Below are 23,701 nucleotides of genomic sequence, written 5' to 3' on the forward strand. Positions count from 1 at the left end.
CAGCTTGTGCATCTGTTTTCCTACATCTGCATTCAGTTATTGTAACTGGGAAGAAACTAATAGCAAAAGGTTCATGATTGCACTGTTAAAATGTACATTTGACTGTGTGGCTGTTAATAGTTTGTTAATTTAGTTCATATCTACTCTAATATACGCACACCAAAGGTCTTCTTTAAAGCATAATTGTCTGTGCTTTGAAGCCATCAGTGTTATTACATGCTGGTTTTTGGGTATGGGAAGCCCAGTCTCTCTAGCAGTCCTGGCTCTGGGGTAGCTGTGGAGTCAGCATGGCTGGTGGGCCCTTGTCAGGGTCATGGGCTGTGCACAGACTGCTGCATTGTGTCCTGGAAATGCGGTGTTTGTGGCCAAGCTTCTGCTACCAAAACACTTGGTGCAGTCGCTGAGTGCTCCCAAGCTGGCGTGGCTGAGCTGTGCTTGTGTCAGCCTGCCGCAGTTCAGGAATAACCCAGTGTCAGCAGTCTGTGTGGGGCTCCTGTGGCTTTAGAGAGGAGTTGGGAGACCTGGAGGTCAGGCAGGAGAGCTGGAGATCCATTTATCAGCAGTCGTGAAATGTGTTTTAATTACACTGAAGTGATTAATTGTTCTTCGTGGGTAGTTGAGACTGCCTCACAGGAACATGGTGACATCCATGGACACAGTTTCACTGATGCTGCATTCTGTTTGCAGTCCTGAGCTCTACATCTTGTCTGTACCCTGGGCATGTTGTAGTAGTGCTGCGTGCTGAATGGAATTAAAGTACAATGGTATTGCCTTTCTGGTATTGAGAATTACTATTTTTGGACACAGTGGAAGGTCTTTGGACTGAGAAGAGAATAAACAATAGTAGATGAAGCTCAGTTAAGATCAAGAGTTAAAACGAGGAGGTATGTGTATACCTTTAAGGGCAGGCTCTGAAGGGTCAGATTTCTGTTCATTTCCCTGTCTCAGATTTCCCTGAATACTGGCACAAACCAGCAAAATCCTGTTTCTTTCACATCAGCAGGTAGGAGGCTGCTGTGCAGGGGAGCATCGAAGCCATCCACTTGTCAGGTCACTTCTGACTCTTTATCCTCCAACAATTAGCTGCAATTAGTCTAATGGGGCATTCAGCCCAGTGCTCTGCCATGCAGAACCCCTGAACAGCTGGGCTGCTGCAGGCTAGGGCAGGCCTGGGGCTTTGAGATGGTGTGCAAGCTTGGGTGATGCTGATGCCCATTCCTCTGTCGTTGGGCTGGAAGTGGCTGATGTGGGAGAGAAGCAGAGGGACTTGCTGGAAAACATTTTTTTTGAAGCTTGACTTAGATTTTGCTGCTGTGGCTGGGGATGGAACGGACCATAACATGTATTGTTAAACATGCTTACTTTAATTATGTTTTAGATTTATATTTATAATGAGAAGATAGTGAATGGACATCTGCAGCCTAACCTGGTGGATCTTTGTGCTGCTACTGCAGGCCTGGATGATAAGGTACTGCCAGTAAGTTAACATAAGGAAATGTATTCAAGCTGTTTTCAGGCTGTGCTTAACAGCCTGCTGACATTGGGGGGAAAAATACTGATATTGCCAAAAAAAAATTGCATGGCTCCACAGAAAACACAGAGGCAATACTGGAATTTTCTCCAGTGCAGCAGGGCCCACCTGCAATGAAGTTGGTCATGGTGAAAATTTCTTAACACAGCAAGGAAGAAATGAACCTGGTGTCCCATCATAAGTGATAAGCTGTTGAGGGGGAAATTGCTTTTAATTTTAAAAAGATTCTGTTGTGTTTGGTTTATAAAATGTGGTCTCTTAAAGTCCTTTGAAGATATTTAGTCGGGGATAAAGGGTCTTCAATCAGACTCTGCTGGAGCTGAAATAGGCTCTCATAGGAAAGCACAAAACCCCTAGGACTGACTTTAAATCAATGATCTGCCTACTTTCCTTTTTTTCAATTCCTTTAATTGTGTTGCCTTGATCCACCCCAAAAAAGAAAACACTTGCACAAACCTTGGAGAAATGCCTGGAGGAGAATACTGCAGTAGGGTCAAGCTATGAAAACACTGTGCAAATGGGGAGAGCAAAAAGCTGCTCAGAAGCTGAGGGGCAAACCCTTCACTTGGATCTGAATTACAGATGTGCATCTTCACTCTGAGCAGCTCTTTTTGTTTTGCAAGGGACAGCATGAGGAATTTTAGTGTTCTTGCTGCTTTGAAGCACCGAGATCAAAGAGCTGCCCTTGCCCAAGTGAACAGTGCTGTTAGTTCTCAGTATTTTGCCATTTCAGCAGGGACACCCTAGTCCTGTAAATACTGATAGTCTTGTGAATAAAGAAGTCTAGATGGTTTTCAACCTTTATTTATAACTGAGCCTTTGTCCAAGTGATCGGTGTCCTTTTGATCCTTCTTATCACAGCTGATCACACAGCTTTCCAACAGCAGCCAGAGCCATTTCCATTACATGGAAAGCTGATGATGCTGTGGTATATATTGAGTGGGAAGTGTGAACTAGAAATGAGCAAGAGACTGAGTACCAAGTACCCAGCCTAATTTTGGAAATAGTTGTCAATTTTTGGGAACAATTGCAGGTACAACATTAATAGCTATCTTCTTGCACAAGAATTATGCAAAAAAGACTCTGAAATTTGAATCCCATGGGACAGAGGCAGCTTACCTTCATGACTGTGTCCAGCATCTCCATTACAAAACTAAACTGACATGAATTACTCTTGTGTTCTTATGCTTTTCTTAAGCATCAAAACAACACATAGCTCAAAACATTGTTGCTTGTTATCTCTGTACTGAAGCATGGAATGACTTTTCATAGAACATCTCCGAGATGTGGGCCATGGTGAAACAAATGACCGACGTCACCCTGGTTCCTGCCAGCGATGCCCTGAAGGTCCGGACCAACATGGAGGTGCGCATGGAGTTCGTGAGGCACGCTCTGCACTACCTGGAGGAAAGGTAAGATGGGTGCTCTGCTAACAGACTGGTAGAGTTCCCTAATAATAAGCTAGAATGACCTTGTATTGCACTTAGAGTCAGCTACCTCATGCTGCTTACAGACATGTCTCTTGCCTGTCTTCTTTATTGTGCAGGGCTTAGAGGAGCCACTTAAAAAACTGTTCTAGTTTAACAGTGTTCTAGTTTAAAAGGCCTTGAATCCTTGGGGAGGTTGTTTAGAAAATGCAAAGACTTTTATTCTTTCTTGTGTGTTGCTTATAAATATTCTATATATGTATATATGTGAAGGTTTTTCACTTGAGGAAAGTGATCTGCTTCTCATCTGCAAAAGAATATCCTCTTTTCTGTATGCTCCCTTTTTGATTGCTGGCTGCTGTCAGCAGCCTGTGAGGACAGCATGGGGACAAACCTGGTGCAGTTAATCAAGTTCTGATCATGCCATTTCTACAGTGAGAAGTTTTTGTAAAATGTGAAGAAGCTGAAGCTGAGACACGTAGCAGTGATTTTCAGACTGTAGAAGGTGGTTTGCCATGTGTATTGGCAAGTACCATGGGGGCCTAAGCTCCTTGACCAGTGGAGTTCTCAGAGACCTGCAAGCTGTGAAGCTGCCCAAAGCCAAATGCCCATTCACTGCATATGTGGATATTGCAGTGCCTCTTCTCTAGTAGCTGCAATGTGATGTCAGCGGGCTCTTGCAGCCCATGCTAGCAATAACTGCAGGGTAGTACATGGGCATTTGTAGGGACACAGATTGCACTGGAGCACGGAAAGCACTGCACTCTGACACAGCACTGTGGGAAGAGATGCTTTCATCTCCTGGCACAGCCTCTTCTTGGCCCTGACAGTTGGTTGTCACACTCCATCAGCACTCGGTGTCACCGGGGGGTGGTGGCAGCTGCTGCCTGTGCACAGAGGAGCTGACACATCGGAAGGATCTTCTGTTCCCGGTTCCTCAGTCTCAGCAGAGTGCGATGAGCCAGTGACTCTTAACCTGATTTGCCACCTATCCAATGTGCTAAATTTTCACAGTGCCATTAACTGCTAACTGAAGCTAGAAGTTATTATATGTAGTACTTCCCCAGTGCTCCCCACTGTGGAGATTAGGCCTCTCAGGCTTGGTTTTTGTGGGTTTTTTAAAATTAAAACCTTGCCCAAACCCTGTGCCTTGCTTCGTAGCTTTTCTTCCCTGGTGGGAATTGGCTAATACTAGAGTGTTTCCATGGATCACCAGCCCCTCACTCATATGGAAGGGATGTAGTGCCACTCACAGCTGTTCATACATTAGTTCCTTTGGAGCAACTGTGATCTTAAGCCCAGAGGTGTGTGCCCTTGCCTCAGCCATAATTCTAGTTATCAAGATACTCTGATACCTGCTTATATAATCTTTCAGATTTCTGATGGTGCGCAAGTCTAAGGTGCTGAAGAGAAAGAAAAAGAACTTTGTGTCATTTATTGATGCTGCTTACTTAGGTTTTCCTTCAGTCTCAAATTCTTGATACTCCTGCTTCTAAATATGAGATTTGTTAAATTGATCTGCCTTGATTAAATGCTTTGATGGGTTATTTTAAAACGTTTTCTTAAAGTTGCCTGTGCCAGTTATATTTCTCTAAATTCCCTTTTTTTCTGGGATTTCCTTCCATTTCCTATGGTAAGTCCATAGGCCTAAGGTAGATATTTTTCCATAGGACAGGGAAGAGAGACAAACACATCTGTGGTATTTAACTGTTCCTTCATTATAGGATTAAGAGTTAAAGTGTTAGAGTGGGAAGGCTTTTTCCAGCTATATATTTGAGCTTAACTGTGTATAACAAGAATCTAATAATAGGAACTTCATAATTGAGAGTTGAACCTGGAGCAGTCCACCACAGACTTCAAACATGGTGTCCTCTGAGACTGCTAGATACAAGGATCTTCCTAAACTGACCAAAATTTGTGCTTCATTTTATTGTAATGGTAATTTTTGAACATCACATTAATTTGCTTTAAATTGTTAATTCTCTCAGATCGGAAAGACAGTGGATGTTTTTTGTCAGGTGTCTCTCAGTCTGTTCATGTTTGTTTTGCTTGTATTGTTTTCAGTTACAAAAATTACACTTTTGTGACAGTCTTTGGAAACTTGCACCAGGCTCAGCTGGGTGGAGTCCCAGGCACCTACCAACTGGTCCGCAGCTTCTTGAACATCAAACTCCCGGCGTCTGTCCCTGGTCTGCAGGTATGGCCAGCACTGTCAGCCACCCATCTAAAATAATACAAATCTGTTCACCCACTACAGAGTGGGAACCAGTGCAGCCTGCAGTAGCTTTTCTATTGAAAGCTGCTTTTAGGGCAGCAGGCTCCTAACTCCTCCTCTAGAATTTGTCACTAGGAAAATAAGAGATGACAGACAAAATCACTCTTGAGTTCAGACCTAATCCCAAAGCATGGTGGCTGCTCAGTAGTTTGAGTTCTAATTCTAGAAATTATGGTGTCTTCTGGTTGTCATCTTAGAAATCAACAAGCGAGAATTAAAATGCATAATGATGGTTCAAAAAAGCAGTAACCTAATCTCCCTGTTCTGCTTTTTCTCTTTTTTAACATTTATTGTCAAATGGTGAAACCATCACCAAATGTGTAATGAATTCATCTGAATTGTAGCCTGGGCCTTTTATTTAGGAATCTGAATACAACCCTTCTTACCTGCATGTAGTAAAAAGTGCATAGCTGTGCATCTACAAAATTATCAGATAAGCAGTTTGAAAAATTAAATATAAAAGTTAAATGAAGAAATAATAAATTGTAACACTGGAGCTGAGTCTAGCTGTGCCTTCTTACCTGCTGAGATTAGTGATTAGTTTGATATCTTTCGGTTTCAGTGAAAATGTTTTTAATACCTTGGTGGCCTAATCCAGATCAATCTCCTGTGTAGGGAGGATATCATATGCTAATTCTGGGATTCTCAAAACCTCCCTCAGAACTGAAATCTGGGCAAGCAGAAGAGAATCACACCTTTCACTGCTGAGATATGCAGAGCTTTGCCAGAACTTAACCTTCAGGACCTCTGGCTTCTGTAACAAATAGAATTTTTTACCAATATGAGTGTGGGTATAAGGGCAGAAATAATGAATGAGGCAAAGAATAAAGAAAAATCACTCAAATATGTTGCTTTTAAGAAAAAATTAAGTATGTCCTTCTTTTCAGGATGGTGAGGTGGAGGGCCATCCCGTGTGGGCTCTGATTTACTACTGCATGCGCTGCGGAGATCTGACTGCAGCCATGCACGTGGTGAAACGGGCACAGCACCAGCTGGGAGAGTTCAAAACCTGGTTCCAGGAGTACATGCACAGTAAAGACAGAAGGTAATTGGGAGCTAGGAAGGATCTTTGTGAGGGGTGGGAATTGCTGTGGAGTAGTGAAATTATCAATGGCTTGCTAGAAATACAAAAAACTCAGGTCTCTTCTGGTGGTGATGGCTGCCTGGTGTTTATATTACCTACCTAAATTACATGTAGAAGTTTGCATATTTTAATTTGTGGCTTTGAAGTTGAGAAGTCTCAACAGAGAAAGAGTTGTTTGAAAGCATTCAAAAATTTACATTTCAAAAATAATACCGGGTAGTGTAGCTTTTTTACAGAAGGATAAGCCCAGTGTAACAGTGAGATACAGCATACAATAGATCTGCTAGATCTATTAAATCAATAGATTTAATCTGCTGTCATCAGTCCTGTATCTTTTTATTTCCCCTGTTGTTTATTTTAGCTGAATTTCCTTTGGGGAACACTTTTTACTACACCTGTTTTTCATAAGAATGCTACACAGGAAAAGCAAGCAGTGCTTGTTAGAGGCCTTTAGAGGCATCACTCTCACATCTCTCTTGTGTTTATTCTCCTCTCCCAGTTTTTGCTGTCCAGCACTGAACAGCGGCCATTGGCCAAACTGCTGCTGATGTAGTTGAAAAGTAGGGCAGTTAGTGCAACCTAAGGTGTGCTCTGAGCTCCACAGTAGTTTGCTTTTTCCATCTTTCCACTTGCAGTGAATTTTAAAAAAAACAAACACAAAAAAAACCAAACAAACCAATAAAAAATAACTAACCAAGCTAACAAAATAAACTGAAAAGACAAAAATCCAAGTGGCATTTACCAAATATGGTATGCCATGATATTCTTCTATAAATCAACCTGCTTTGTAGAGAGTATCTAGGAGTGCTCATTATATCAAGGTTGTTGCAGAAACCTTGTTGAAGGTACTGTCACTGTTTTCATTACTAACACTTTCATGAAATACACCATAATAGATTTATTTTGTTTTTATTACAGCTATGGAAAAGTGCTCTGCCTATGGATTTGATGAACAATGCCTTAGAAGAGCACCATATTGATTAAATTCTGTAAAATTCTCAACAAGAGGTTGCAAGAAAAAAGAATGACAAAGAGCATTATGACAGTGTTTAATAATGATGAAGGTGTCAATCCTGAAAGACCTCATGGCACAATGATCTACTCATTAGTACTAGTTACTAACACAAAGACTTCCAAAGATGATGTGAGCTTTCTTTTTCTGAAATGATGTAGTAACAGAATCAGACAAAAATAGTCCATCTGCCACAGTATTAATGTACCCCTAAAGAGACTGTCATACGTGGTTTCTTTCCCTGCAGTGAACATTTGAAGATGATCCTCCATAAATTTAATTACGTGTTTAAATTCACATGTGCAAAATTTTTACCTACAGATATGAAGTGCAAGAAATATTGGCCAGTGCTTACTGTCATTATGCCTTTGCTGTGGATATGCACCTATTTACATTGATTTGTATCCAGGTTTCCTCATACAGGGAAAATGGGTTTCATGTCTTTTCCTTCAATCTTTTCTTTTCCTTAGACTGTCTCCTGCCACAGAAAATAAACTGCGTCTTCATTACAGACGAGCTCTGAGAAATAACACTGACCCCTACAAAAGGGCTGTTTATTGTATTATTGGCCGTTGTGACATTACAGACAACCAGAGTGAAGTTGCTGATAAAACAGAAGATTATCTTTGGCTAAAAGTAAGTCTGGTGTTGGGGTTGTGGTTTTTGGTTTTTCTTTATGCAAGGACAGGTCTCAGTGGTACCACATTTCTCCACTTTCTGCTTCTACCTATGCTACCCTTCCAACTTCTAGATCTGGTTTTTCACATTGATGTATTGCACACTGTGACCTGACCTTGAAGATAAAGCAGGGCTGGGAACTGGAATCCCAGAGCTGTTCTGTTACCCTCTGTACTATCAGGTGTCAGTTTGGGTACAGTTGTCTTCGGAAGTGTCATGTTCTTCATTTGACACTGATCTTTGTCAGCTGTTTTTACAAGTAGTATTAGCTTGCTACAGTGAGGATTCTTTGAATTCTCCTTCCTGGATGAATGTCTGAAATTGTGTGAATTGACCAAAGACAATGTTATCAATGTCTCTGAAGTCCTTGCAGTTTTGGTGAGGGCATAATAGATACTGGCTGGTACCTGTGTCCTGGTTTAGGGCAAATCTGGGAGAAAACCAAGCATCATAAAGTCACCCCAGGACAACCTGTTTCTGCCCTTTATCAGAAAAAGGGTGGTAGAATGATGTATCTGTTAATATTGTATTTGTGGCAAAAAATGCTGCTTGAGAGTGTTCAGAGTCTCAGCATCAGAGTTTGCTGGCATGGATGGAGACAGAACCCCAGGGTTATATCTGCATGGATTTCAGTTGTTGCTGCATTAGGGATCTTTTTTTCCCAGCAGTGGATGGAGTTGATGTTGTGACTAGATGCAGTTTCTAGTTAGTCTAGGAGAGGCTGTGATAGAATGAATTGTCTTCTAAGTGCATTGCTTGTGCAAGGGGAAATACCTGTGCTTCTCTTTTTTGGATGTGTTTTTTAGCTGAACCAAGTGTGTTTTGATGATGGTGGTACAAGCTCCCCACAGGACCGGCTAACGTTATCACAGTTCCAGAAGCAGCTGCTGGAAGACTATGGTGAGAAACCAGGGAGTGTTGTCTTACTTGGGGCTCTGCTTTTCTGCTGAGGACACTTTCCAGTTTTTACTACACAAGCCCTAGACGGAACAAAAACCCTGCAGCTCTACACTAGTGACAGGCATCTTCAGGGTGTCCACAGACAGCTGCTTCCCAGGAGTCATGGCAAACTTTAGTAAGACATGATGAATGAGTCCCATGTTTTCCCAGAAATCCAGAGAGTGACTACTCATTGTGAACACTCCTGCTGTTTCTCACTGATTGCTTTCTCTCACCATAAATATGCAAAAGTCCTTTAGCAGAACTTCCGGCTTTGGGAATACAGAACAGAAAAGCAGTCACTACCTGAAGTGGGCATGTATTTCCAAGCTTTTCCTCTGTGTGCACCTGGTGTTCATCTTTTCCCTTACATTAGTATGTCAAACAAATTTCTGGGGACCCAAGTCACAGTTCCTTCCACTTCAGAAGGTTTTAAACACATCCACAGCATACATTTTCCTATAATCATCTTCCAGCCAGTCAAAATTAAGTCACTTGGAACTGTCCAAAACATACCAAATTTGATTCTCCACAGCCTTCTAGTTTGTAGTATCACTCACACTCAGATAAAAATTTATGGAAAAGAAATATAATGAGCTACTGTTGGTGTCACTGAGTAAGAAAATCGAGGTTTTTAACATTATTTGTACCACTTGACATAAGTATAAATAGAGAAATAGACAAAAAGTTTGTGGTCTTTAGAGAATCAATCAGAGTTGATCAGAGTTGGTGGTTTGTTTGTATGAAAAGAAAAAGGAACTTTTCTGAGTAACTGTTTATTCTGTTTCACTTTTTGAATATGACTTTATGCTGTAGTCCTTCATGATAAATCTGCAGGGGCACGGTTGTAGGTGAGCCACTGATGTGTGGTTAGGAATTCAGTTTTGTGTGCTGTGTTTATTTTGGCTGGCACCTAATAGACAGTAACGTTGCATTGTGACAGGAAGCATCTATTGTCAGTCATCTCTGATTGCAAAATCATGAAAATGATGTGAAAAATGCAACATGTGTTGTGGTTTCTTTCAGGTGAATCACATTTTGCGGTGAACCAGCCACCTTTCCTCTACTTCCAAGTGTTGTTCTTGACAGCACAGTTTGAAGCTGCAATTGCTTTTCTTTTCCGGACAGAGCGCTTGCGCTGTCACGCTGTTCATGTTGCTTTGGTCCTGTTTGAGTTAAAATTGCTCCTGAAAGCATCTGGGCAGAGTGCACAGCTATGTAAGTCCCATTTATTTTACAGTAAAGGAATATTTCCTTACCCTTCAGAGTACCCTCTAGAAACTGTAGGTCTATGTGATTGATCCAAGATCTATCAGAACAATCTTTTAAAAGTTAATTGGTTTAGTTGTATTAGAGCTCTGGATCATGGTTCTGACTAATTTGAGACGAAGATCAGCGTTTTCCTGGCATTAGATTCTCTGACAGTGCTGTTTCTGACATTGCAGTAAGCCATGAAGCTGGTGACCCTCCTGGTATCAGACGTTTAAATTTTGTGCGGCTTTTGATGCTTTACACGCGTAAGTTTGAATCAACAGATCCAAGGGAAGCTCTGCAGTACTTTTACTTTCTCAGGTAGGAGCTAATATATGTCTTTAGATATTCTCCTAGTTATTACTGCTTCATTATTCTTATCTGGAAAGCTGTCAGAAACAGGAGTACCTTCCTCCCTCTCTTTCTTTTATAGGAACGAGAAGGACAGCCAAGGAGAGAATATGTTCTTGCGTTGCGTTAGTGAAATAGTAATTGAAAGCAGAGAGGTGCGTTTGGCCATGTTTTGCCTTCCTCAGTTAAACTGAAGTTCATTTCTTCATTAAAATCTTTATTAGTCAGGATGGTTGTAGAGTTGCTTACTCTTTCTGCCTGATGCAGACCCAGATGACAAAAGGTCTTGCAGTGGCCATATGTTTAAGACATTTAATCATGTCTTTTTGACTGTTATTTAGTTAAAAATACTTTTGACATTAGTCACTGTTTTTCATTCCATGATTTTGTCTTTGTACTTAATAAATATGTTATGAAATATGTGCAATTCATCTCTTCATTTTTGTTTTTTTTTTTTTTCCTACTTTACATCTATGTGGATGTAGTTTGATATGATTCTTGGAAAGCTGGAAAAAGATGGTAGTAGGAAGGTGAGTTCACCATTTATATTTTACAATAAAAGTACAACCTATGTATGATTTCCAAAGTAGTCATGAGGTTATTTTGCTTCTGTTTTTCACTAGCTAAATTGTTAATGTGTTTGAATACGTTCAAGTTCTTCCACTACAAGATCATTTTACAGAATAGTCTGTGACCTGCCCTAACCAAAGGCAGGTCAGGAACAGCAGGACAGACTATGTTCCTCTAGACAGCTGGTGTAACTGAAGGAGCAAATGGCACCAGGTAACTTTAGTGAGGTCAGAATTTCATCTTCCCAGCAGGAAGTGGAGTTTAGTTTAAGTGGGTGTTGTGAGAGTGTTCTGTTAACCAAGGTGAACATGTGAAAATGATTTATGATATCCTCATTCACCTCACCGAAGAAATGTATTGCTTGTAGTCCTTGAAAAATCCTTGTCATTAAAGGAGCAAGGGCTAACAGACCACAAGCATAGCCACAGCTGATCTGACCTTCATATAGGTGAGAGTATTGGATCAAAGTTCAGGCATTTTTACACATGACAGATCTTACTTCCAGTGTGTAAAACCAGTTTGCTAATAGTAAAATATAAAATTACACAGTCAGATGCTAAAGGAAACCTTAAGGTTTTACCTGGAAACAGGAAAGTGCATACAAATGATGAAAATTTTGATCATCAATGAGGTTCTTCTGTTTGCTGTGACAATTTTGGAAGATTTCTTTGTAAAGCAGACTGCAGAATCATTTACATCTTAATTTTAAGATTAGGGCTCATACTGCTGTCAAAAATGGGGGGAACTTATTTCTGGCAGGAATTTCTTTTAGATGACTTTATTTTGTCATGTCAAAAGCAGTGAGATTGCGTACAAGAGAGCAAAATAACTTGATAATCTTTAAAAATATTTTTTTGTTTTGCACTTTTTTTGGTGTGAAACCAACAATTTTAAGTTCAAAATAAATTCTTCTCGATTATACAGTCTTATTTTTGCATCCTCAACTACAGTAATTTCCAGATATTCTTGATTCCTTCATCTCTTTTATTCTACACATTTATTATTTGTTTTAAAATTCTTGTTACCCTTTCATTTATCTGTGTGAGATTTCACTCACAACCTGTCATGCCATTATAAACAAACTGCATCTGCCTGGAGCCCCTGGAATGTTATATGCTGAAGTCTTTTGTGTTTCCTTCTCTGTGTCATCAGCAATTAACAGCTCAAACTCTGAGTTATTTTATCTGGGTCATTTTGAATGAATTAGAAACCAAGGATGTCTCAGGGCTGACTCAATTTAAGAGGGAGTCCCTCTTGCAAGAGCTCATTCTATTTTTATTGTCTCACTTCTGCACATTCCCATGGAAATGTACAGGCCATTCCAATCATAAGCCAACATGTAAAATATTTGTTGCTTTGACAGAATATTCTGAAGCGTTTGAGCCTTCTGATTCCTCTTTTTTCATTTTTGTTTCACCTCTTTAGCCTGGCGTGATAGACAAGTTTACAAGTGACACAAAATCCGTTATTAACAAAGTGGCTTCTGCAGCAGAAAATAAAGGATTGTTTGAAGAAGCTGCAAAACTCTATGACCTTGCAAAGGTATGTGTTTTGTGTGCTGCCTTAAGTATTTACTTGGTTCACCTTTTTCCCTTCCAAACATTCTACCTGTGATTAGGAGGTTAAATTTCATCTCTGAGATTGAATTGCCCTTATTCAAGCAGCTTATTTCTGCTGCTGGAAGAACAGAGCCATAGGCTGCATGAAGAGATGTTTCAGTTAGCAAATCCAGATGGATTGCACTCCAGGGATTCTGATTTAGGACATTGTGGCTCCTGATCAATGTGCTCTTTTGAAGAGAGTGCCCCACACATAATTTAATTCTGTCTAGTGCAGTTATTTGCCTGAAGTGTACTCTTCCAATTTCATAGACATTGAACTGAGATCTAAAATAGTTGGTCTTTATACTGAGTACTCTTGTTTCCTTTTGAAATAGAAGTGGATGCAACCATAACCACTGTTTTAGAGGAAAAACTAGGGGGAAATGCTTCATCTTGTGACCCAGCAGCATTGTGTTGCTTGTAGCTAATATGATCTTGACTCTTTATGGGAGGGAAGTGGCTCTGGGCTTGCAGAAGGCACCACTGCATGAGACTTTTCTGCTTTTTCAGTGACATTAAGACACCACATTCCATCGTGCTCCTTTTATTTGTGTAACTTTATTGCCAACAGAACCCTGACAAAGTTTTAGAACTGATGAACAAGCTCCTTAGTCCAGTTGTTCCCCAGATCAGCACTCCCCAGTCAAACAAGGAGCGGTTGAAGAACATGGCCCATTCCATTGCTGAGAGGTAAGACTCAGGTAAGGGCAGGACTGGGTGGTTCACCTCGACATCACCTGGGAGTGTCAGTGCTGTGGGTGTTAGTTCCTGACATTATTTCTGCAGGTTGGACTGTGGCATCCACAGCAGTATATTTAGAAAGACAAAGAAGAGGTCAGAATTTACCCTGTCCTGCTTGTGATGGCTTGCAGAACTGAAATCAGAAATCTTCAGGGGCAGGTCAGGTAAATTTGGCAAGAAGTTTTATTTGTAGGTGAATCAGGATTGCCAGCTGAAGAGAAAGTCTGATAAGAAGCAATAAATATCATGAATTGTATGTTTTATATTATTTTTTAAGCAAAATATAGTAACAGTTGCTGAGTTGTTGCATGCAATTCACTTGTTTGAAGTAGTATTGAGAGAGCTACAAACCCAGTAATTCTGAGTTGTAACAGTAGTTCAGTAGCTGTCTGAAAACTGCTGCTTTAATGAAAGCCAAAAAGGGAGTATTTAAGATGAACTGTGCTTGCTAATGCAAGCAGTGGACCTCATTTCCATACCAAGTACTGTGTGGTGTCCAGAAAAGAAGGGAAGCAAATGAAAGGAGTGTCTCCTGCCATGTCTGTATACTAATTAGGGTATATGTTTGAGAGGCATCAGTGCTCAAGCTTCATTAGCAGCTAGAAGTTAGGAATAACCAATTCTGAAAAGCTGCATTTGCAAAATACTTTCATGATTTTTTAAAATTGTCACTTTTTGGTGCATCTTGTCACGGTGACTGCCTGGGACAATTCCTGTATTTTACTAGAGGAAAATGTGGATTCCTATGAAAAATGCCTTACTGGTTTTTATCAACCATTAAGCTGCAGAGAGAATAAAAATAAACCAAGCCCACTTGCTGGCACTTTGAAATTGGGAAGACAAATACAGAAATGTATTGATTTCCGTCAGAGGCTTTTGCCTTTCTTCTTTTGACAAGTGGCATTTGCCAGTTGCTCCTTCTAGTCAGCCTTTCCTTCATTCAGGCAAGCTGGGATCAAGTGAAAATTTGTGCCGTATTGACTTAGCGAGAGACTGATTTGGTGGCAGACATTAAAGAGAATTAAATCTATGGCTTGAGTTAAAGCTTCAGCAAAGGCTGTAATGGGCTTTTTTGGTTTGCCACATGCTTTGATGTGTCTGAAAGCACTAAATACTACTGTGCAATAATGCCTCTTCACAGCTGGAAACCTGGGTGATTGCAAAGCCAGAGCAGTTCTGACTAGCACATCTTCTTGCCAGTTAAATGTAAGACAGGGCTTTTCCTTCTGTACTGTCCTGATGACAGTGCTGTAGGGATGCAGCATTCCTCCTCTGTGTTCTTGTGATGCTTTTGGAGCAGGGGAGACACCCAACAAAAAGGCCAAGAGGCTACGTGGTTTCCTTATCTGCAGCACCACTCTTGGGAAAACAACTTCTTTGTGCCCTCATGCAGTTAGGAATGAGAGCAGGCAGCCCTCCAGTTCATCCCATAGCCAGTGTAGCTCCCAAGAGCGTGCAGGAGCTCTTAATCCATCTTTTAAGTCTTAACTTCTTGCCTGAAGCAGGCAGTTGTGCTGGAGGATTGTCTGCTGTAAAACAGCGTGTTAAACATGCTGGTACAGAGCTTGCCTTGCAGGTCTCTGCTGCCTGGCACTGTTTACCCATGAATGTGGGAAATGTAAACATTTTAAAGGAAACAAATGCTGGATTTGATGCAAAACTGGAAGTGATTAGCAGTGTTTTTAAAAAGCCACAACCTGTGAAAATTCTGCCTCCCGGTTAAGGAAAATGAAAGCTGTCCTTTGTTAAATGCCCTCTGTCCTTGAGTTTGATGTCTCCACTTCCAAGAATTGCAAGGGCACAGTTATAAACAGTTACCATTTTGCACAATAAAATTGTAACACAATTTCTTTCAGGTACAAAGCACAGGGGATAAGTGCAAAGAAATCCATTGATTCCACGTTCTACCTTCTGCTAGACTTAATCACATTTTTTGATGAATATCACGCTGGTCACGTTGACAGGGCCTTTGATGTAAGTTTCAAGAGTTCTGTTTGAAGTGTAGCCTTCCTAATGCCCTTGAAAGCCCAGAATGTCTCAAATAACATCGCTTTAAAAATTGCATTTAATGAGTTAGAAGGGACTGCAATGTTATAGTAATTTTAAAAGGTGTTTCTTCCCTGTTGCTTGATAAACAGGATATGATCTTCCTGGAGCTATTTTGTAGACATTAAGCAAAATATTCCTATTGCTCAACAAACTGAGGAGATAAACCAATAAATGACAATGAAATTATTTCTCTCAAATGGAAACAAAAGCATTTCATTAACACTTCAACATACCCTTTATTAGTATATGGTACATAGAATGCTGATTATCTGTCCTGATTCCTGCTATTCTTTTTGAAGATTATTGAACGCCTGAAGCTTGTACCTCTTAGCCAAGATTGCGTCAAGGAGAGAGTCTCTGCCTTCCGGAATTTCAGTGATGAAGTAAGTAATGTCTTGGGTTTAGCCTCCTAAAGCCTTTTGGTTTGTTAAAAGGATCTTAAAACGTTGTCATCTAATCATTCTCATTCTTTAGCAGAGAAAAAGGATGAGATTATTTTGATTTCATACAGGTAGACTCTTTGCTTGCAACTTTTTCTTCTTAATGCTGCTCTTTTGAGCACTAGAATTCCCTACCCAGAAATCCTGTCTCCATTTTGAAGAAGGTATCTGCAGATGTGAGCCTCCCTGAAATTACTGACTTTCATTCAAGAATTCAGAATATTGAAAACTTTTAGCTTGCTGGTGACTTAGTTCTTCTGTGCTCTTAATGGTCACTAAGCATTTGTAGGGCATTTCCTTCCCTCTAACTTACAGGAATTAATGGATTTGTGTATTAGCAAATGAAGCATAGTGGAAAGCTGTTACTGCTCTTGAGCTGTTTTAACTGGAGGGTGACACTTCTTTTTCAGGTAGTTGTTGTGTGTATTTGGGTGCTTTGGGTTTTATGTGACCTGCTGCTATCAAACCTGAAGGTGCAGCCACTGGGCATGTCTGTCTCAAAGCTCTGGGCAGTGTTTCTGCTGGGTGGTGCAGTCATAGCAGGGGTAACCATTACACCTATGACTGTTAGAGGAATCTGTATGGTAAGGCTCATGGTTCTGTCAACCTGCTTTTGCTGCAATGTGTCTTTTCCCCCCTCACCTTTGTATAGATCAAACACAATTTATCTGAGGTCCTGCTTGCAACCATGAATATTTTATTCACCAAATATAAGAGGATGAAAGGCACAAGCCCCACCACTCCTGCCAGACCCCAGCGGGTAATGGAAGACAAAGATTCGGTAAGAACATAATCCTCACTGTCTGACAAGTTTTCCTATATCCTATTCTGCTGGTTTCAAGAGATTGGGCTTCAAGTAACTGTGAATCTCTAATGGTCTTGGTTTTGGCTTGCTCAGTTACTTAGAGTCTTGGTCTACTGAGCTTGTCCAGTTACTTAGTCTCAAGGCTGGTCTCTGATGCCTTCAGCTTTGTGTAAAGAAGGGTTGGAACTGGGTGATCTTTAAGGTCCTTTCAGCCTAAGACATTCTGATTCTGTGATACTGCTTTAAATTATATTGAGCTAAGGGAGATATTACATCTATATTCACCTCCTAGCAAGAGAAAATGAGTGTTCAGTTTGCTTCTTAGTGGAATCTCTGATAGTAAAGCAAATGGGAACAGTGTAGTGTCTCTAGGATGGTTGATGTTGCTGCCTTGACAACTGAGCTGTTGGTTTTTAAGCACCTCATTGCCACTCCTTTCATTTGAGTAAGTGCCCATTTCTGGTGGAAAGGCCTTCCTTGACTCTCTCTCCCCTCAGCTTGCTTCTGTAGTGATGCAGGCCAACATTTTCCAGGTGGGTGGACCTGGGTGAACTGCCAAGATGCTTGAGCACATCCCCTTGGTGAATGCCAGCATAGTTCTGCTGCCCCTGCAGGGAGTGAGCAGCTTGCAGCAGTGCTTGGTCTGGCTGCTGTTGAAATGCATGACAACAGTGGGTTTGACTTCACTGCTCAAGCTAGTGCAGAGGCATTTCCCCAAGCCACTGATGGGACCCTCCACCTTCAGCAAGCTGCAGAATAGGCGGCATTTAAATGGCACAGCCAGGTTTGTGAGCACTCATCTGCCAATGTCTGGGGTTGAGCAGAAGGTTTCACAGCTTAATTCCAGGTTTGGTCTTGTACCTCTTAAATAAGTTAAAGCTGCTGCAGGCACTTGAAACCAAGGCCAAACCGTTCATCCTGCCTTAACAGATTATAAAATAAATATCAGCACCTTTTGAGAGTGAAAAACCAGCTTGGACCATAGCCAGCTTTATTCCAGGCTTTAGTTAGCTGCAGAAGTAGCTTTGATCTGTAAACTGTAATATTGGTAAAAGTCTTAGTAGCATTTTTAAATTACATAGAAAAATAAAAGGCTCAGGTAATGGTACAGCTTTTGTCTTTGAGACACAGCCTGTGAGAGCCTCACGGGGGTGCTTGTACTGCGGATCAGCAGCACTGGAGAAGGGTACACACTGCTTGGGCTTCTCCCACCTTAAACTCTGCCCATGTGAAGTCCCAGGCTAACACAAGCTGTTACCTGCTGTGTGTCTTCACAAGGCTGGCACTGAGCAAAGAGTGCCTTATCTCTCCTTGCTTTCCAAGTGAGCTGTTTGTTTTGATTTTGTGATTTCAGTCTTGTGCCTAATGTAGAAGGATTCACCATCTCCATAGGGGTGGAGTGCTGTCAGGCGTCAGCCCAGGATGAATGCCATGGGCTGATTGGGGATGGGATTAGCAGCTTTGCGTGGAAGGAGGCCACCATATTTTATCATATCCACAATGTGCTCAGTGTGAACACCATTTCATAAACATACTCTGCATTCTCATGCTATCACAGTTGTGGAGATGAACTGATGATGTACCTTGCTAAAAACCCTTGAAAGTTTTCTTTATTTCAGGTTTTGGGTTTTGTTAATCAAGCTCCAGGCCTTGTGATGGGATCTCATGGCAGCAGGGTGTCAGTGATGCTGGGAGCATGAGCTTTCTGAGTCACAGATCTCTGGCTGCTGTGTTCAGTAGAAGCTGTTCCTTGCCATCAGAGGGGACAAGTGTCCACTGCCTCTGCTTGTCAGGGAGGGGATAAGAGAGCAGCTATGTGACTGGATTGTCACAAGGGAGCATAAATCTGCTAATGTAGGATTTGCAAGCAAAAACAACTACCACCCTGTAGCTCCTGTCTACCTAAAGATTTGTATGTGCAAAAAAAATACCAGGCATGGACACATGGAAGGTAGGGTAAGAATGGCTTTACCATGTGTTGCCCTTTTTTCTTACCATGAAGAATTTCTTCCAAGACTGCGGGAGCAGGAAATTTAGATTGTTTCAGTTGGGAGGCAACTCAGGCAATTTTAGTGGGGTGAAGAAAGGAGAGCATTACAGATGTTAGGAGAGAGGCATTTCTTCAACAAAATCTCATTCACCTGGACAGAGATGGCAGACGTGAGCTTCAGCAGGCTGTGCATGACAAGAATTTGTCTCCTGAATTTCCTTGGGAGAAGGGCAGCTTTTCCATATTCTCTGGGGAAGCAAATTTATGGGGAAATCAAGCCCTTTCAGAAGCTTTAACAGCCTTGGCACATTGCCCAGTAGAGAATGCAAGTGAAAAATTACCTTTCCTTGAATAGGTCTTTGAAATCCCTGGCTTTTCTTTAGATCCATCAGAACAGGCAGATTCAGATCTCTCTGTTCATCAGAAGAAAAGATAATTGCTGTTTGTAACCCTGAGGTTTATTCTACATAGCAGGGAGCAGCGTCCCCCAGAGAGGAAATCAGAGCCCTTGAATTTGCCCTCTGGTGCCAAGCACTGCCCTGCCAACCACCCTGAGCAGGATTCTGCTGCCGTGGGTGGGACTTGAGCAGGAACAGCATGGACATGGCAGCAGGGCAGGATGGAGAGGAGTTCTGCTGGAGCCCCCCCTGAACCCAGTAACCCTCTGCTAAACATCTCCTGTCCCACTTCAGAGGAAGACTGGAGTTAGAAAAGATCAGGTTTGGGGTCAGAGCTGGCAGTTCTGCATTGTGTTTATTTCAGAATGAAATCACCCAAGCTGTGTTTTGAGTATTTTTTTCTTTTATGTATATAATAAGTTTCGGGAATGAGCGAACAAAGTCCTGTCCCACTTGGCCTGATCCATTTTGTCAGATTTCAGGCAGAGGTTGCAAGGAGCCCAGCCTGCAGTGTTGGAAACCATGGCTGGAGTGACCCTGGCCCAGATGCTGTGAGTGCATGACAGCAATGTCCTCGCCCCAGTCAGGGGTGGTGAACTCTCTGGAGCAGGCCAAGGGCATTATCTTGGCAAAATTAGGTCATTATTGCAATGGAATTATTTTTTTTATTATCTATGGTCTTATTTAAAATTGCAAGTAACTCTAATGTTCATTAAGTAATTACAGCAATAGAACATCTAGACCTCCAGGCCGCTCTTAACCTCTGCAAACCTCAGTTTGTTCTTCCCAAAGTATGGTTCTGATTTTTAAAAATAGGCCAGTTCTGGTATCATTGCTACTGTAAAGGTAAAGAACAGTAACTCACATCACTCCTCAGCCCTTTTTAGTCATGGTGGGAGCTTTTGCCTCTTAATACTTAAACTCCAAAGTCAGACACCTTGACATGCTTTTTTTTTTCCATCTACCACCTGTTTTGACCTCCACTGAAAAGCAGCAGCTCAGACATAATTACAGGGCCTTACTTTGTCATATTTGGGAGCAGGCTGGGAGACTGTGACTGGAACAGAATGAGGGATTTCCAGGCCACTTTCTCAAGTTGCCAGACCACTGGTGGTAACTGAGAGCTTGGGAGGGAAACTGTCCTGGAAGATGTTAGCAATTAGGTCAGTCTAGGGAAAACTCTCCCAGCTTTTCCATTATCAGCCACCAAAGCTTCTCTGTGGCTATTGAATAACAGGCTGGTTTAACATCACCCTGAAAAAGGGACGGAATTGGCCAAAGAGGCATCAGGGGTGGTGTTTATAACAGTTCCCAACCATGGAATGGGCTATGGTCACTTCTCAGTTTGTAAGTTCCTGCTATCAGATTTACCATCCATGTGCCAACAGTAACCTAAAAACCTTTGGGTTTCCCTGCAATCAGTAGGTGAAAGCAGGATTTGAACAGTGGGATCTTCTAGTACAGTAATTTTGAGATGCTTAATATTTAAGAGGAAATACCTGTTAGCAATCAAAGTAGTCTGAACAGTTTTCTACAAAGATTTGGGTTTTCTGCATTCTCTTGACTCCTACCAGTTATTGTAATGACTTTGCTTTTCCTTTAATAACAGTTTAAACAAATGAAACAAATTATTCCTGAATTCCTTCAGCTGTTCTGTAGTCTTCTGGTGGGCAGGAAGGGGTTTGGTTGCTTTGAGCGAAGGTCTGAGTGGGCTTGATGCCTCTGCTTTCATTGTGTTATTGGCAGGAAGAGCCTTTGAGGAGATTGGTATGTTGCAGGTGATACTGGAGAGCTCCAAATGTGTGTGGCATCTCTGATTCGTTTCTAGTGCTTCTGCTTTGAGAACATTAATGCTGCATTTCAACAGGATCAGCTTTATGTTTTGCAAGGTGGGAAGGAATCCTGTTGCCCTGGGAAAGCCCACTTCATGCAGAAATTACAAGATTGCTGCAGTACAGCAATGCCCCACAGGGCTGAAAAGGTTTTTTTCTTAGGTATTTTCAAATAAATGGGATTATTTTTTAAGCAAAAGGGTAACTTGACATGCTTTTATAATGCTTGGAAAAGGGAGTAATTGGATTTTCTTCAAAATGCAGACTCCTTTTCCAGAGAGCAGCTCTGAGAAATAAAAATTACATGTGCTCCTTTGAAGAGTATTGTATTATTGTGGTTTTTTTGATACTAAAGTAACTGTGCTTTGTTTTTCTCTATTTTAGCAACTTCAGTCTCAAGCTCGTGCACTGATAATGTTTGCTGGGATGATCCCATACAGAACATCAGGAGACACAAACGCAAGACTGGTGCAAATGGAGATCCTTATGAATTAGCAGAGCAGCTTTGGCTGGGGTTGCAGCAGCCTGTGCCTGTCTTTAGTATGTTCAGAGGGCCCATGGGACCAGTGTCATTTTGTATTCTGTATTTTTGTTGACAGAAATAAATTTCTTTGGTTTTGATATTTGTTTTTGACATTTTCATTTTCACTGATTCTTGTGTTTTTATGTTTTTATTAATTTTATTTTCAATTGGTTTACATTTAGAAATTTGTTCTTAATTAGTTAATAGGCTATGCAGAAAAAGAGGTCATAGCTCTGCAGCAGGGACACGAGTATGGAATTTTATGGCAGAAGAGGAAATAGAGAAGAAAACCTTGATTTATTGATTAACGAACTTACAGCTGAGACACTTTAGGAGGTTTTGAATGCATGTTAAGTGTTGAAAATGTGTCTGATGCCCCACCCACCCCTGTGACACACTGCCATCAGTCCATCCTGTTGTCTCATGTGGCGCATGTGCTGCTGCGGTGCTGCTGAGCTCTGTGTGCTGCACAGACCCCTCCATGCTGAGCCAGGTGCTCACAGCCCTGGAGCGCTGCTGAAGCTTCTGCAGGAGCAGCTGGGTTGGAAACAGGTATATTTTGGTAGGAGAGTTTTTTTGTGAGCAACACAGGAATTTTTGTCAGTTGCATTCCAAGTGGGCCCCTGTCGAGTTCACCAGAAGTGAGGAAGCTGAACCAGAGAGGCCCAGGTATGGGTGTGTTGGGTGTGGGTGGATATTACTGTTGGTTTAGCAGGAAACCTTAGCCCTACAAGGGGCTTTAAAAATGATTACCTTTGTTTTAAGCTGCAGTTAAATAAGAGTGAAAGCCCAAGAAGCATGTTACAGTTGAAGTTGTTATTTTTAATATAACTGCCTATCTTTGAAAAAAAATGGGAGGAATATTGGTGGTTACTCTTGCTGCTCCCCTGCTGCTGTCTCATCCTCTAGTGTTACTGGGATATGAGAGTGTGGAGTTTGGAATGCAGACCAGGCAGCAGAATGGTAGGGGCTGATTTCAGCCTTTGTATGTTAATAGCTATCATGGGAGAGAATTTATCCCCATTTTGCAATGTCTTAGTTTACTGGGATGGAGCAATATCTGACTGACATGATGACAATTTTCCTAATTACTTTTTTCACCAGCAATGTTGTAGCTAAGTTTTGTCCACCTTTTGGACAGGAAGGGGCTTGCCAGCCACCCCAATCAATGTCTCTCAGCATTAGCAAACCAGCTGCTGGGTTCTCAGAGGATAGAGCTAGGGATTGTGTACGGCACCGAGTGCTCCTGTAGCATGGCCAGGATTGTCCCAACTGAAGGCTGAGAGAGACTTGGACAACACCCTGTAAGTAAAGGGGAGTTGGTGAGTTACCAAGGAGTTTTTTGGGGGTGGGAGTAGGGTAGAATTGCTTAAAAAACTTGTCAACAGGTGAGTGTGGAAAGCTGTATTGACTATTAACATTTCTGGCATATTTGTGTGGAAATACTTCTTAGCATATCTCAGGTAAGAATTGATTCCACTAGAGAGCAGGGCCCCTTCCCTGTTGTGGACAGTCATGGTGGGGCCAGGGCTGCCCCACATGCAGTCCTGCAGGATGACCCTGCTCCTGTGTTTTCCTGGCTGGTGCTCAGCCCCTGTCCCTGAGTTACTCCCAGCATCAAACACCTCCCATACAGAGTCTGGTGAGTCTGCACCTGTCCTCAGGCAACCACTGACCTGAACGAGGGACAATGTTTGCTGGAGTCTGGGAAGGGTGAGGGCCACCTCCCCCGCCAGAATTCCCTCTCCCTGATCTGCCATTCATGCAGGGACTGAAGTCTTTTGGGGCTCAGCTCTTGCTGCTGCCATTTCAGGACCTTGTTCTCCTGTCTCTTGCCCATCCCCTGCTCAGGAGAGCCATCGTGCTGCCTCACTGGCATGGTCTGATGTCCAGTGTTGAACCTGGGGACCTTCTCTAAGCAGTACATTACCCTTTCTCCATCTGCACTTCGAGGAGGCCATAGCAGGAGCTTTCTGGTGCTTCTCAGCCTTCTTGGGTGTTGGTAAATGGGAAGGTTGATGTCTGCATATAGTTTGCTCCCTTTGTACCCAGCAGTTGTGACTCCAGCCTTTGGTCCTTTTTTAAGCTGATCAGAAACTGAATTATTTCATGCTTTCAAAATCCAAGATGATCCTTCTGTGATGGACAGACGGGAAATAAACCCCAGGGAGTCCAAGTCCCAAGACGAACCCTGAAAAGGTAAG

The 23,701-nt window shown here is 41.9% G+C and overlaps 1 protein-coding gene across 6 annotated transcripts in view; it reads left to right on the plus strand.

Moving 5' to 3' along the window:
* The window catches only part of NUP93 (nucleoporin 93), a 77,307-nt gene extending 55,715 nt beyond the window's left edge, over positions 1–21,592 (plus strand). For 2 of the 6 annotated variants that reach the window (XM_058846379.1, XM_058846380.1), the window contains exons 7-22: positions 1,379–1,468; positions 2,804–2,943; positions 5,023–5,155; positions 6,121–6,278; positions 7,800–7,965; positions 8,814–8,907; positions 9,973–10,164; positions 10,392–10,518; positions 10,631–10,703; positions 11,034–11,078; positions 12,544–12,660; positions 13,291–13,409; positions 15,317–15,434; positions 15,809–15,892; positions 16,602–16,730; positions 21,359–21,567. In XM_058846379.1, the coding sequence (XP_058702362.1) occupies positions 1,379–1,468; positions 2,804–2,943; positions 5,023–5,155; positions 6,121–6,278; positions 7,800–7,965; positions 8,814–8,907; positions 9,973–10,164; positions 10,392–10,518; positions 10,631–10,703; positions 11,034–11,078; positions 12,544–12,660; positions 13,291–13,409; positions 15,317–15,434; positions 15,809–15,892; positions 16,602–16,730; positions 21,359–21,469 (1,896 nt within the window). In that variant the 3' untranslated portion in view covers positions 21,470–21,567. Of the gene's footprint in view, positions 1–1,378; positions 1,469–2,803; positions 2,944–5,022; positions 5,156–6,120; positions 6,279–7,799; positions 7,966–8,813; positions 8,908–9,972; positions 10,165–10,391; positions 10,519–10,630; positions 10,704–11,033; positions 11,079–12,543; positions 12,661–13,290; positions 13,421–13,505; positions 13,625–15,316; positions 15,435–15,808; positions 15,893–16,601; positions 16,731–21,358 lie in introns of those variants that run through there. The other 4 variants (XM_058846378.1, XR_009278392.1, XR_009278393.1 and 1 more) reach the window with 4 other exon arrangements.
* Positions 21,593–23,701: the final 2,109 nt, after the last annotated feature.

Source organism: Poecile atricapillus, chromosome 10 (assembly GCF_030490865.1).
Source record: "Poecile atricapillus isolate bPoeAtr1 chromosome 10, bPoeAtr1.hap1, whole genome shotgun sequence".
Lineage (NCBI taxonomy): Eukaryota > Metazoa > Chordata > Aves > Passeriformes > Paridae > Poecile > Poecile atricapillus.